Here is a 14458-nt window from a genome sequence, read left to right on the forward strand (position 1 = left end):
CTAAATGAAGGATTGATAAAAGATGAAATGAATTTGAATATTGACATATTGGGTTGTGGAAAGTAAGATAAGCGCAGGCCTATCTACAATCTATCGAAGTGTTGTTTTCAGTTAATTCAAACCGATAAAGCCAACTATGTGGGTCATAACAGGTGAATTTTTCATTTCTGTAACTCAAGCAGAAAATCAACGTCACTTGTCCAATTCCAAAAGCAACGGAACCTAGACCACGCGATGCATATTTTTGCACGATTTTGTTGGTGGCAACAGCAAGTGAGTAATTGTAATAGAAAAGCACACTTCCAAATTGACCCAATTCGATTATGGATGAAAGCGAATCGCATACACGCACGTCCAATCCATTTTGCTGCATCGATCGATTGGATTGATCGTCCTCTGCTGCTGATCTCCGATCGTTTGCTTGTTTCTCGAGCGTTACTGACACTGAAGGCAATTACCGAAAACGAGAGTTCACCGATCGGATGCGCTACACTGCTCCACTTTTTTTTTCTCAAAAAAGTCTTGTATCGACGGTGGTGTGGCGAAAACGAAACCGATATGGACGTTGCACTTCATTCGATAAATAACCCGTAATAAAGTAGAAATTTTTCATGAAAAATGCGGTACTTAAGTTTGTTTGACTGCATTTATCAAACTCAATTCAATTACATATTTTACTATCAGTTAATTTGAACTCTTTTTCTTTATTTTTTTTACGGAAAAGGTCTTTTTCAAAATGGTATGACTATATTTCAGTCGTTTATTCGGAGGGCCTACACGTACACCCGCTTCTTTTTAATTATCTCTCCGCTCTTGTTGCATTGTTTTCAGTTGTAAAAGAAAACATGGAGGCAATTTGGCGAATCAAGAGTGTAAAAGAAGAGTACCCAGATGACGAACAGCAACGAGCATATGCATCATTGGTTGCACTTCCCGCATTAAACAGCATTAAATGCAATGCAATCGCAAGCAGTGTCGGACGGATATTCATTTGGATGGAACTGACAGCTTTGTGCGGCGTCGGCTGGCACCGGCACCCTAATCAGAGAGGATGTGCATGATAATGGGGAGAAATTGCAATCTCGCGTTACGCTTCGTCATTTTGGCTATCGTCCGTGTTGTGGGCACACTCGGCACATCCACTTGGCAAGCGATGCAGTAATGCAATTGTGGCGGAAGATTGGTGCACAAACTGGATAATAAGCCGATTGGTGGTTGGTGGGTTGTGAAGTGTCGTTCCAGATCGTGAAGTTTGGCGTAGGCTCGACTAAGTTGTAAACGATGTTGCAAGTGTAGGCACTGTTCTGCTCAACAACCAAACGAAATTTTGTGGGATGGATACGAAATAAGCCTTTTACGAAGTTGTCTTCTATTTAGTTCTCTACCAGAACTCCACATGCTACTGTGAGAATTCTAGGCCAACGACCATAATTTTGCATTTATATATCATGTGGCTAGCACGAATTCTCTATGCCCAGATAAGTCGAGAAATTTTTCTATTAGTTTATTTCTCATACCGAATAGGAATAGACATACTGACGAATATCATAGTCTGCTTTATAAACATGCTTCTAACTGCTAAGTATCGTATTAACAGTATCAATCAATCAATTATTCAATTATTTTAGTACTCGATATTAAATTATATGCAAAATTACAAGGGTCAAAAGAAAAACAGTTCTTGTAAAAAAATGTGTTTATTTTTTAAAGTTTCGTGTTTCTCTGATTTTATGCAACTTCCATAGAATATTTTCTTTTGTGAATTTAATGTTACTTTCGTTGTTTTGATATGTTTTTTGAAAATTAGGCCCCAATAAAACTTTGAGGTGATCTACAACAAAGCCACAAATCGGCCATCTTGGAAACCACGTGCTTTTTGCAGCATTTTTTTAGAGCACGAGCTGCGAGAACCATAACGCGTTTTAATGTGGGATATTGGTATACCATTTGCTTACTTATGCTGTGCAATTCTTCTTCTTCTTCTTCATTGGCATTACATCCCCCACTGGGACATTGCCGCCTCGCAGCTTAGTGTTCATTAAGCACTTCCACAGTTATTAACTGCGAGGTTTCTAAGCCAAGTTACCATTTCTGCATTCGTATATCATGAGGCTAACACGATGATACTTTTATGCCCAGGGAAGTCGAGACAATTTCCAATCCGAAAATTGTCTAGACCGGCAACGGGAATCGAACCCAGCCACCCTCAGCATGGTCTTGCTTTGTAGTCGTGCATCTTACCGCACGGCTAAGGAGGGCCCCTGTGCAATGTGCACACATTATTACGGGGCTTTTAGAAATTGAAGTAGAAAAGCATGTGGGGATATTGGAATTCACCACGGGATTATATATTGAATTACCAATTCGATGAAATTGGGTCTCATTCTACGATATTTGTTTGTGCTTTCGCATCCTGGCACCCGCAAACACGTCTCTAAGATTTTGATTATGTTGAATACGGCCTTGATTATAAGTATCTTCAAGAAAGCATGGCATTTTTAAATATAGTTTTATTCGGCAAATTTTCAGAATAACGTTTCCATTGTGTAGTTTCTTAAGAAGCGTTGTTTGTGACTCTATTCTGATGTGTTTGGCTGCCAAATGAAAAATCCCAAAGGTAAATAATCTGTCCTTTATGCCTTTCTCGTATACTTAATGCACGTGAAGGTTATATGATCATTGGAAAAACGCTTTTTTGATAAGGGTCGGACCCTTCAGGGGTATACCTCGTTAAGTAAGGTACGTTTGTACGCAGGCTTCGGAATTCTCACTCATATGAATAAAAACCCAGGATTGATCCCAACAGCGGAGTGCAATATTTCCATATTCTCCTTTGAGCAAGTGTTCTCACACAATATTTTATCCGGATAGAATGACGGGCGATAAACTCGCGAGCGCCGGCTTGTCGGATAATTTAATTTTGGGCCTCCAAATTCTCCACCTCGCCACTTCTCCAGATAAGTTTAAAAGCATATTCACAAAAATGTAGGTCCGCGACGGGATTCGAACCCAAAACAATTTTAAAATGTATAGAGCGCCCACTATAACCACGCCACCACACGAACCGATTGAAAGCAAATAGAAAAACTGCTGTCTTGGACCTACTACTTATCGTGGCGCATCGTCGTATGCAATCAGTTCGGAGAAGCAAAGTAAGCAGCATTTGATTTTCACGAAACATGGGAAGAGGGATAACAATTTTTCGCACCATCGCTTGTGCCGGAGTTTTTCGCACTGTAATTTATCCGGATAAAATGGATGGTGGAGCGATCTGTTGTCGCGTGAGTGAGTGAGAAATCCGAACCCTGTTTGTACGCTAGGTATAATGGACGATAGGCATAACGGACATTAGGTTAAAAATGCACCGAAGAACGATTGAAACCATTTCCCCGAAATGCAAGTATTAGTAGATGGTTAGTCGACGTATGAGGCATAAGCGTGGGGGTCCCGCCTTTCATCTTCATGGCTGACAATCTCGTGTAATGGCTATTTTCGTGTAAACATTATTTTCGCAAAAAAAAAATCATTTTCGGGGAAATGTAATTCTTAGAGAAATTATCTTTCATGTAAATATTATTTGCGAGCAAATTTAATTTTTGAACAACTCTTATTTTTGGGGAAACGATATTTACTAAGAAATGTTACTTTTGGGCAATATTTTCAATTTGGGCAATGTTACTTTTGGGCTATATCAGCGGTTCTCAACCTTTTTCTTGAGAGGTACCCCTTCGAACTTTTGCATTAATTGAGGTACCCCTTATTTTTTTTGTTTGTGTAAATGCAAATAAACGTAGTTCAAAACATCTATGAAGAATGGACATGAAAACTAACGGGATATATGCTGAATCGCATATTTGTCCCATATGAATAGGAAACCCAGCAAAGATGGGACAGTATGCGATTCACAGCAGTATGGCTCTCCATAAAGTTGGTTGGAATTCTCATTATTCCGTGCAACTTTCCAATTCAAATTAAGCATATACATAAAGCTTACTACAGGACTTTTATGACTATTGGAGGATTCTGAGCTTCCGAGCCCCTTTAACGGCGACTTTGTAGCTACTTAAAAGGACGCTTCTGAGCCTCTTGGAAGAATAATTTCGAGCCCTTTGAAGGGAGGTTTCCGAGCCTCTTTAAAGGAGTTTCCGAACCTCATGAAAATTGGCTTCTGCGCCTCTTGATAAGAGTCCTCTGAGCCTCTTGAAGTTAGACTACCGAGCCTCTTTAATAACGGCTTTTGAGGAGGATTCCTAGAATATTGACAGGACGCTTCTGAGCCTCTTGAAAGTACGCTTCCAAGCCCCTTGAAAGAAAAATTCCGAGATTCTTGAAGGGAGGCTTCCCAGCTTCTCGAAAGAAGGCTTCCGAGCCTCTCAAAAGGAGGTTCTTAAAAGTAGTCTTCCGGGCCTCTTGAAAAGAGTCTTCCGAGCCTCTTGAAAGGAGGCTTCTGGGCCTTTTAAAAGAAAGCTTCCGAGCCCCTCAAAAAGGCCTTTTGAAAGGAGGCTTCCGGGCCTCTTGAAAGGAGGCTTCCTAGTCTCTTGAAAGGAAGTAGGCTTCCGAGCCTCTTGAAAGGAGTCTTTCTAGCCTCTTGAAAAGAGGCCTCCGAGCCTCTTGTAAGGAGGCTTCCGAGCCTCTTGTAAGGAGGCTTCCAAGCCTCTTGAAAGGAGGCTTCCAAGCCTCTTGAAAGGAGGCTTCCAACCCTCCTGAAAGGAGGCTTCCAAGCCTCTTGAAAGGAGACTTCCGAGCCTCTTGAAAGGAGGCTTCCAGGCCTCTTGAAAGGAGGCTTCTGAGCCTCTTGAAGGAGGTAGGCTTTCGAGCCTCTTGAAAGGAGGAGGCTTCCAGGCCTCTTGAAAGGAGGCTTCCTGAGCCTCTTGAAAGGAGGTAGGCTTTCGAGCCTCTTGAAAGGAGGCTTCCTGAGCCTCTTGAAAGGAGGCTTCAGGCCTCTTGAAAGGAGGCTTCCAGGCCTCTTGAAAGGAGGCTTCCAGGCCTCTTGAAAGGAGGCTTCCAGGCCTCTTGAAAGGAGGCTTCCTGAGCCTCTTGAAAGGAGGCTTCCAGGCCTCTTGAAAGGAGGCTTCCAGGCCTCTTGAAAGGAGGCTTCCTGAGCCTCTTGAAGGAGGCTCTGAGCCTCTTGAAAGGAGAGGCTTCTGAGCCTCTTGAAAGGAGGCTTCCGAGCCTCTTGAAAGGAGGCCTCTTGGAAGGGGGCTTCCGAGCCTCTCGAGAGGTTGAATCCAAGCCTCTTGAAAGGAGGCTTCCGAGCCTCTTGAAAGGAGGCTTCCGAGCCTCTTGAAAGGAGGCTTTCTTGAAAGGAGGCTTCCGAGCCTCTTGAAAGGAGGCTTCCGAGCCTCTTGAAAGGAGGCTTCCGAGCCTCTTGAAAGGAGGCTTCCGAGCCTCTTGTAAGGAGGCTTCCGAGCCTCTTGAAAGGAGGCTTCCGAGCCTCTTGAAAGGAGGCTTCCGAGCCTCTTGAAAGGAGGCTTCCGAGCCTCTTGAAAGGAGGCTTCCGAGCCTCTTGAAAGGAGGCTTCCGAGCCTCTTGAAAGGAGGCTTCCGAGCCTCTTGAAAGGAGGCTTCCATGCCTCTTGAAAGGAGGCTTCCGAGCCTCTTGAAAGGAGGCTTCCAAGCCTCTTGTAAGGAGGCTTCCGCGCCTCTTGTAAGGAGGCTTCCGAGCCTCTTGTAAGGAGGCTTCCGAGCCTCTTGAAAGGAGGCTTCCGAGCCTCTTGAAAGGAGGCTTCCGAGCCTCTTGAAAGGAGGCTTCTGAGCCTCTTGTAAGGAGGCTTCCGAGCCTCTTGTAAGGAGGCTTCCGAGCCTCTTGTAAGGAGGCTTCAGAGCCTCTTGTAAGGAGGCTTCCAGGCCTCTTGAAGGAGGCTTCCAGGCCTCTTGAAGGAGGCTTGAGCCTCTTGAAAGGAGGCTCTGAGCCTCTTGAAAGGAGGCTTCTGAGCCTCTTGAAAGGAGGCTTCTGAGCCTCTTGAAAGGAGGCTTCCAGGCCTCTTGAAGGAGGCTTCCAGGCCTCTTGAAAGGAGGCTTGAGCCTCTTGAAAGGAGGCTTCCAGGCCTCTTGAAAGGAGGCTTCCGAGCCTCTTGAAAGGAGGCTTCCGAGGCCTCTTGAAAGGAGGCTTCTGAGCCTCTTGAAAGGAGGCTTCCAGGCCTCTTGAAAGGAGGCTCTGAGCCTCTTGAAAGGAGGCTTCTGAGCCTCTTGAAAGGAGGCTTGAGCCTCTTGAAGGAGGCTTCCAGGCCTCTTGAAAGGAGGCTTCTGAGGCCTCTTGAAAGGAGGCTTCCGGGCGTCTTGAAAGGAGGCTTCCGAGCCTCTTGAAAGGAGGCTTCCGAGCCTCTTGAAAGGAGGTAGGCTTCCGAGCCTCTTGAAAGGAGGTAGGCTTCCGAGCCTCTTGAAAGGAGGTAGGCTTCCGAGCCTCTTGAAAGTAGGTTTCCGAGCCTCTTGAAAGGTGGTAGGCTTCCGAGCCTCTTGAAAGGTGGTAGGCTTCCGAGCCTCTTGAAAGGAGATAGGCTTCCGAGCCTCTTGAAAGGTGGTAGGCTTCCGAGCCGCTTGAAAGGATGCTTCCTGAGCCTCTTGAAAGGAGGCTTCGAGCCTCTTGAAAGGAGGCTTCCAGGCCTCTTGAAAGGAGGCTTCCAGGCCTCTTGAAAGGAGGCTTCTGAGCCTCTTGAAAGGAGGCTTCCTGAGCCTCTTGAAAGGAGGCTTCTGAGCCTCTTGAAAGGAGGCTTCCAGGCCTCTTGAAAGGAGGCTTCCTGACCTCTTGAAAGGAGGCTTCCAGGCCTCTTGAAAGGAGGCTTCCGAGCCTCTTGAAAGGAGGCTTCCGGGCCTCTTGAAAGGAGGCTTCTGAGCCTCTTGAAAGGAGGCTTCCAGGCCTCTTGAAAGGAGGCTTCCAGGCCTCTTGAAAGGAGGCTTCTGAGCCTCTTGAAAGGAGGCTTCCAGCCTCTTGAAAGGAGGCTCTGAGCCTCTTGAAAGGAGGCTTCAAGCCTCTTGAAAGGAGGCTTCCAGGCCTCTTGAAAGGAGGCTTCTGAGCCTCTTGAAAGGAGGCTTCTGAGCCTCTTGAAAGGAGGCTTCTGAGCCTCTTGAAAGGAGGCTTCCGAGCCTCTTGAAAGGAGGCTTCCAGAGCCTCTTGAAGGAGGCTTCTGAGCATCTTGAAAGAAGGCTTCCGGGCCTCTTTAATTGAGGCTTTCATGCCTCTTGAAAGGAGGCTTCCGAGCCTCTTGAAAGGAGGCTTCCGAGCCTCTTGAAAGGAGGCTTCTGCGCCTCTTGAAAGGAGGCTTCTGAGCCTCTTGAAAGGAGGCTTCCGAGCCTCTTGAAAGGAGGCTTCCGAGCCTCTTGAAAGGAGGCTTCCGAGCCTCTTGAAAGGAGGCTTCCGAGCCTATTGGAAGGAGGCTTACGATCTGCCCGGAAGAAGGCTTCCGAACCTCTCATGAGGAGGTTCTTAAAAGTAGTCTTCCGGGCCTCTTGAAAAGAGTCTTCCGAGCCTCTTGAAAGGAGGCTTCTGAGTCTTTTAAAAGAAAGCTTCCGAGCCCCTCAAAAAAGGCCTTTTGAAAGGAGACTTTCGGTCCTCTTGCAAGGAGGCTTCCGGGTCTCTTGAAAGGAGGCTTCCGAGCCTCTTGAAAGGAGGTAGGCTTCCGAGCCTTTTGAAAGGATGTAGGCTTCCGAGCCTCTTGAAAGAAGCTTTCTAAGTCTCTTGAAAAGGGTTTTCCGAGCTTCTAAGTCTCTTGAAAGAGGTTTTCCGAGCTTCTTGAAAGGAGGTTTCCGAGCCTCTTGAAAGGAGGCTTTCGAGCCTCTTGAAAGGAGGCTTCCGAGCCTCTTGAAAGGAGGCTTTCGAGCCTCTTGAAAGGAGGCTTCCGAGCCTCTCGAAAGGAGGCTTCCCTGCCTCTTGAAGGGAGCCTTCTGAGCCTCCTGAAAGGAGGCTTCCGAGCCTCTTGAAAGGAGGCTTCCGAGCCTCTTGAAAGGAGGCTTCCGAGCCTCTTGAAAGGAGGCTTCCGAGCCTCTTGAAAGGAGGCTTCTGAGCCTCTTGAAAGGAGGCTTCCGAGCCTCTTGAAAGGAGGCTTCCGAGGCCTCTTGAAAGGAGGCTTCCGAGGCCTCTTGAAAGGAGGCTTCCGAGGCCTCTTGAAAGGAGGCTTCCGAGCCTCTTGTAAGGAGGCTACCAGGCCTCTTGAAAGGAGGCTTGAGCCTCTTGAAAGGAGGCTTCTGAGCCTCTTGAAAGGAGGCTTCCAGCCTCTTGAAAGGAGGCTTCTGAGCCTCTTGAAAGGAGGCTTCCGAGCCTCTTGAAAGGAGGCTTCCAGGCCTCTTGAAAGGAGGCTTCCTGAGCCTCTTGAAAGGAGGCTTCCAGGCCTCTTGAAAGGAGGCTTCCTGAGCCTCTTGAAAGGAGGCTTCAGGCCTCTTGAAAGGAGGCTTCCAAGCCTCTTGAAAGGAGGCTTCCTGAGCCTCTTGAAAGGAGGCTTCCAGGCCTCTTGAAAGGAGGCTACTGAGCCTCTTGAAAGGAGGCTTGAGCCTCTTGAAAGGAGGCTTCTGAGCCTCTTGAAAGGAGGCTTCCAGGCCTCTTGAAAGGAGGCTTCAGGCCTCTTGAAAGGAGGCTTCCAGGCCTCTTGAAAGGAGGCTGAGCCTCTTGAAAGGAGGCTTCTGAGGCCTCTTGAAGGAGGCTTCCTGAGCCTCTTGAAAGGAGGCTTCCTGAGCCTCTTGAAGGAGGCTTCTGAGCCTCTTGAAAGGAGGCTTCCGAGCCTCTTGAAAGGAGGCTTCCGAGCCTCTTGAAAGGAGGCTTCCGAGCCTCTTGAAAGGAGGCTTCCGAGCCTCTTGAAAGGAGGCTTCCGAACCTTTTGAAAAGAGGCTTGCGAGCCTCTTGTAAGGAGGCTTCCGAGCATCTTGAAAGGAGATAGGCTTCCTTGTCTCTTGAAAGGAGGTAGGCTTCCGAGCCTCTTGAAAGGAGGCTTCCGAGCCATTTGGAAGGAAGCTTCCGAGCCTCTTAAAAGGATGTAGGCTTCCTAGCCTCTTGAAAGGAGGTAGGCTTACGAGCCTCTTGTAAGGAGGCTTCCGAGCCATTTGGAAGGAAGCTTCCGAGCTTCTTGAAAGGAGGCTTCCGAGCCTCTTGAAAGGAGGCTTCCGAGCCTTTTGAAAGGAGGTAGGCTTCCGAGCCTCTTGAAAGGAGGTAGGCTTCCGAGTCTCTTGAAAGGGGGTTTCCGAGCTTCTTGAAAGGAGATTTCCAAGCTTCTTAAAAGAAGGTTTTCAAGCTTCTGGAAAAGAGGCTCCTTAGCCTCTTGACAGGAAGCTTTCGCGCCTATAGACATGAAGCCTCTGAGCCTCATGGAAGGTAGCTTCCAACCCTCTTGAAAGTAGGCTTTTGATCCTTTTCCGAGCCTCTTTTAAATAGGCTTCCGAGCCTCTTTAAAATAGGCTTCCAAGCCTCTTGAATGCAGGCTTCCGAGCCTATTGAAAGGAGGCTTACGAGCTGCCCGGGAGAAGGCTTCCGAAAGGCTGCGAAGTAGACTTTTGCAACGAAGCTACTGAGCTTTTCATAGGCTTTGATATCGCCATGCATATTATGTTTAATACAAAGTTTTGGAATGAAACATAAAACAATTATCAAAACCAATAATAAGTTTAAAGGCTCAAGACAAATTGGGCATTGAGAAGAGCTACATATTTGAATGGTTTATCACCGGCGATATCTCGCCTGTCTCTTTCCGTCCTTCGAAAAAAAAATGAGATTGTGATAGTGCAACACCGAGAAATACCACAAACACTCATTTTAAAAAATACGGATTTACGTAGTAATTTGTTGTCAATCTTTGTTCCCCTTTAAGTGGAATGGTAATATATTCGCCATTAAGCATTTTTGTCTGAGGTTCCCCTGGGGCCAGCGAACCATTGTTTTAGATGAATGGGAAGTTGTAGTTCTTCGAATATTAAATTTGGAGTTTTCGATGATTTCTTTATTTTTTTTTATTTGTTTCAAATTTTAATTTATTAGCTGGATCTTGCTTTGCTCGCAAATTTATATGATGATTATTCAGTTTAGATGTCGAATGCTAATATGATTGCAGCATCGCACTCTAGATCGACTTCTGAACGGATTTGGATGTCTTCACAAATCACCACAATTTCGCATAGTCGCAAACTTTGAACTTTCCCAGTATGCACTTTCGCCGTTTCTCCACATATAAACACTGTGGAGACCAATTGGACAATTGGGGAAATTGGACTAAGGAAATAACTTTCAAATTGACTTGACACCCAAAAAAATGTTGTGTGACATTCTTTGTATGAAGCGTTTTGTATCAAATCTTGCGTGCAAACTGATCAGAGAATTTCATATTTGTTATGCCAGCTCATTGCATTAAGTCAGTTTATTTGGTATCGATCAATACATCTAAACTCTAAAATAATCTCATTAGCTCCTCCTCGAACAAATATATGAATCGTGTACAGCAATATAACTTTGACACACGGAAACTTCCTGATTCAATTTAGCTTGATGACGGAAAAGGACACAAATTTGCTTGTTGCTAATTCCACTTGTATCACTCATTGCTATCCCTGTTCCACATGAGAATATATGGTGACTCTCACATCCACATAGCATGAAACGTGGATTATGATAGCGTTTGGTCGGATTTTTCCTCATCTGATATATAGTCCAGCGCGTCAGTCGAGATGCACTAAGTGTGGAGGGTCCAGGTTCAACACCCGCCTTAGGTCGATTTTTGCCTTTCTCGTACAACGAAGTAAATCTACCGATCCATTTGGTTGCTTAATGGCATGTACTCATTTACGGAATCGATTGGGTAGAGGAAAAGGGTCCCTAATGCACTTGCAAAAGCAAAATGGCTCAACGCATAAATTCGGTCATAAAATCTTGTTTACTGCATTTTTAGCGAATATTTCTTAAGATTTTAATACGATTCAATGCGATTTTAATACATGATAGCGTCACAAAGAGCAAGCTGTTTTGAGTAGGAGATCATTATGATATGTAGCCAGTTGTTGGATTCATGTTGAGTATGGGTTCTGCTTATCTTCGTGATTATGTGTCTACAGTCCATACAGCCGATCATAAGATTGTTCCTTGTAGTTTTTTTCTTCGATTCTTCATAAAAATCGAAGAAAATTTTAAATTTTTGATAGTTTTTTCATTTTTTTTCAAAATTTTATTTTGTTAAACGGATTTGGTGCCCATCTCATATGGCTACCACTTCTGCCTCATACGCAGTAGGTCGTGGCTTCAACTCAAATCCCAGGCTCGCCTTTTCTCCTACTTTGTTTCTTTCCATTCATTTCTTGTGTTGTAGCAATCGCCTGGCTCTAGCAGGTAACTGTTACAATTCGAAATAAACGGAATCATGATAATTTTTTTATACAAAAGGTTTGTTCTTGTTCAGTAGAAGCTTCACCAAATCTCATGTTTATTAACTTACACAAAACAAAGTCAGCATCGTTGATGATCTTAATTACATTATGTGAATTAAAGTCACAAGTCATTTGACCAATGACACTTTTGTTCTACATGAAAGTTCAATCTAATCAATCCAATAGCCGAACTAACCTACTTTTAAGATGCCTCCCTATTAATAAAACGAAATAATTGAACTCACGAGCACCACGTGTTGCGTTGCATTCTCACGGCAATTCTCTTATCTCGCGCCCCGTGTGCAACTCGGATTCTGGTCCATATCAGGGGCAAGCATTCGTCACTTTGCTCCCTCACTTGACCTTTTCTCCACAATAACAACAACATCATCAGCAGCGAATGTCTTCCTTATTGAGTGGTTAGAAGAAAAAAATCCATCACGATTCTATCTCTCTCGCTTGTTTGTTTTGATTGGGGAAGACGGAGGTCAGCTTTCTCCGCCTCGCGTTTATTCAGTTATTCATGACAACAAATATGATGTATGATAGGACATCAAACTGCGAATAAGTGAATCAACAACTACAGAACGGTCAAAACGAGAGCACTAACGATAAGGGGGGGCAATGTTGTAGATTGCTTCGGATGATGATGATGACGACGATGACCAATGTGGTGTGAAATTTGCTCTGCCGGACCCTGGCTGTGTGTAAACAAATAAATAAATGAACGAACGAACGAACATGTGCGGTGATGAACCGCACTTCGAAGAAAAGTGATCAAAGTTCTGCGGAAAATGACACCAACTTGTTCGTTGGCTTCGGTGCGTTCCAGTCCGGTCACACACAATCGACTGGATTGTTCAAGTGTGTTATCGGGCTTCTGTGAGTAGGAAATTTAATCACTTTGTTTTTCTCTTTGGTAGTTTAAGTGAAGCAAAACGAATCGTAATGAAGTGGAAGATGTTCAAGTGAAATGTTGCATCATAGATAAAGAGAGATAAAATAAGGCGACAGTCAGAATCGCCGTTTTCTACGGAAGAAGAATGTGAAGTGCGCGTGTGAGTTGAACTGTTGAACAACGATAGCAAGCAGAAATGTCCAGCGTGCATGCGGTGTCCTTCAACCGGCAGTACGGATCGTTCCGTACGACCAACGCCGGTATCCCGAAAAGTCCGGTCATCGGTGGACTGAATCGGGGTCTGATCGCGACAATCAGTACCACAGCTCAGCCGAACAGGGTAATAACTCGATCTTTGGCTACCTCGTCGACGGCTTCATCCGCAAGTGGAGCGGCAGGAGGCGGTCAGTCCACGTCCTCGGTGAAAAATCAAGAAAATCTTCCTAACACCAGAGTTCTGGCCGTGACACCTCGCAGCTGTCGAAAAGCTCTGACTTCCAACGGCGGTCACACAACGAATGGTAACTGTGCCAGTAGCAGCAGTACCAAAAAGATTGGACTGAACTCCCCTCTCCAATCGCCGCAAATAATCCGCTCGACGCGGATCGAGCAGAACAACTGGAACAAGAAACTGACGACGTCCAACTTCTGCTCTCTACACTCCAAGTCTCCGGGCAGTTCCGGGACCTCGGTGGAATCGATTGTGCCAAAATATACCAATAGCGTTAGTAGTAACAACGGTGCCTTAAAAGCTTCCTTCCCGGCCTTTGGAGCCCGCGGCAACGCCGCGGACGGTCTCATTACCTCCTCGAACGGATCTCAGAAGCGCGTTTACAATGTTAACAAACCAATAGCTAGGGGCGCCACCAAGCCGTGCGTCGGTAGCACCCATAGCAACAGCAGTAGTAGTAGCAACAATAGCAGCACCAGCTGTGCCAATAGTAGTAATAGTCGTATTAACAATGGCTGTGTCGCGCACAAAATTGTCACCAAGAAGCTGTACAGGGAGAGCAATGCCCCCAGCGGGTACGTGGCTCAGATGGCTTCGGCCCTCAGCAACGGACTGAACACCAACACCTCGACCGTCAAGACCTCCACGCACAGCAGTAGCAGTAGTAGTAGTTCCTATTCCAGTAAGTTCCCCAACGGACTGCCATTCGAGAACGAGTTCTACCGTCAACCGAGGCGCTCGATATCGGAAGTGCGCCCCACGGAGTATCCCTCCCGTCAGTCACAGCGGCGCAGCAATTCTTCCGATACGGTCAGCCTGTCCGCCTACGGGGACGAGTTCTCCCGAAAGCCATCCAACGAAGACTTGTTTGTAGATTTCACCAAAAGCCTACCGGAGACGCCCAGAATGCGCCTAAACCGGGGCTCACCCCTGTTGCCGCCACTGGCCAAGCCGAGCTCGTCGGTAACTGCGGCGACCTCGTCGATAGTTGAGTATAGAAACATTAACCATAGCAATTACTTTTACAAATTTGAAAGCATCCACGTCGGAGGTGGTGGTTGTGGTGGTGGCGGCGCCAATCGGCACCTGCGCCGACAGCGACGCCCCAGTAGACCTCGGTTGCTCGACGATTCCCGGAACAACAACCGCGACGAGGTGGAGGAGGATGCTGGTCCCGTGGAACCGATGGCGGTGTCGACGGGTCCGGATCGATGCGGCAGTGGTAACGAGAACGGAATTGCGAACGGCGAAGAGGACGACGACGACGACGAAGGTGGTGACGAGATGGAGGGCGAGCGATCCACCGTGTACGTAGCCGTCGCCACGTGGGTTCCCAAATGCAACAGGTTGCCCTACCAGCATGAGTCGCAGCAGCAGCACGGCAGCGGGAACGGCGGACCGATGGCGGCGGCTGGCGTTCTGGGGCCCACGTCCGATAATTCAGAGTGAGTATTGCTCTCATACATATTAGCATCGGCTCGGCGGGTAACTTGGCTAGAATGGGAGGGGACACAATGTTTTTAAATTGAGTTTAATTTATTGCACACATGGAGCGCTGGTGCTAGTTGGTGCGGCCCAGTGGATGGCTTGTTGGTTGGAGTTGTTTTTTGCTGGGCTGACTTTGGTTTATGGCCCAGCAGCAGTGATGTTGCCAAGTACGGTTCGCTTTGAATGGGTGAACCAGCTTCGCAGTAGTTGGTGGATTACGAAATCGAAAAGCTGTTTGCCGGTTGGGGACTTGTTGAACTTTGTGGGTTCTGAATTCTAATTATCTTG

At 46.5% G+C, this 14458-nt stretch overlaps 1 protein-coding gene across 3 annotated transcripts in view; it reads left to right on the forward strand.

The window, feature by feature from the left end:
- The window catches only part of LOC134206799 (kinesin-related protein 9-like), a 294183-nt gene that overhangs the window by 163112 nt on the left and 116613 nt on the right, over positions 1–14458 (forward strand). For 2 of the 3 annotated variants that reach the window (XM_062682529.1, XM_062682530.1), the window contains exon 2: positions 12257–14127. The exons of the other annotated variant lie outside the window; for it this stretch is intronic. In XM_062682529.1, the coding sequence (XP_062538513.1) occupies positions 12428–14127 (1700 nt within the window). In that variant the 5' untranslated portion in view covers positions 12257–12427. The remainder of the gene's footprint in view (positions 1–12256; positions 14128–14458) is intronic. 3 annotated transcript variants of the gene reach the window in all.

This window comes from Armigeres subalbatus, chromosome 1 (genome assembly GCF_024139115.2).
Source record: "Armigeres subalbatus isolate Guangzhou_Male chromosome 1, GZ_Asu_2, whole genome shotgun sequence".
NCBI lineage: Eukaryota > Metazoa > Arthropoda > Insecta > Diptera > Culicidae > Armigeres > Armigeres subalbatus.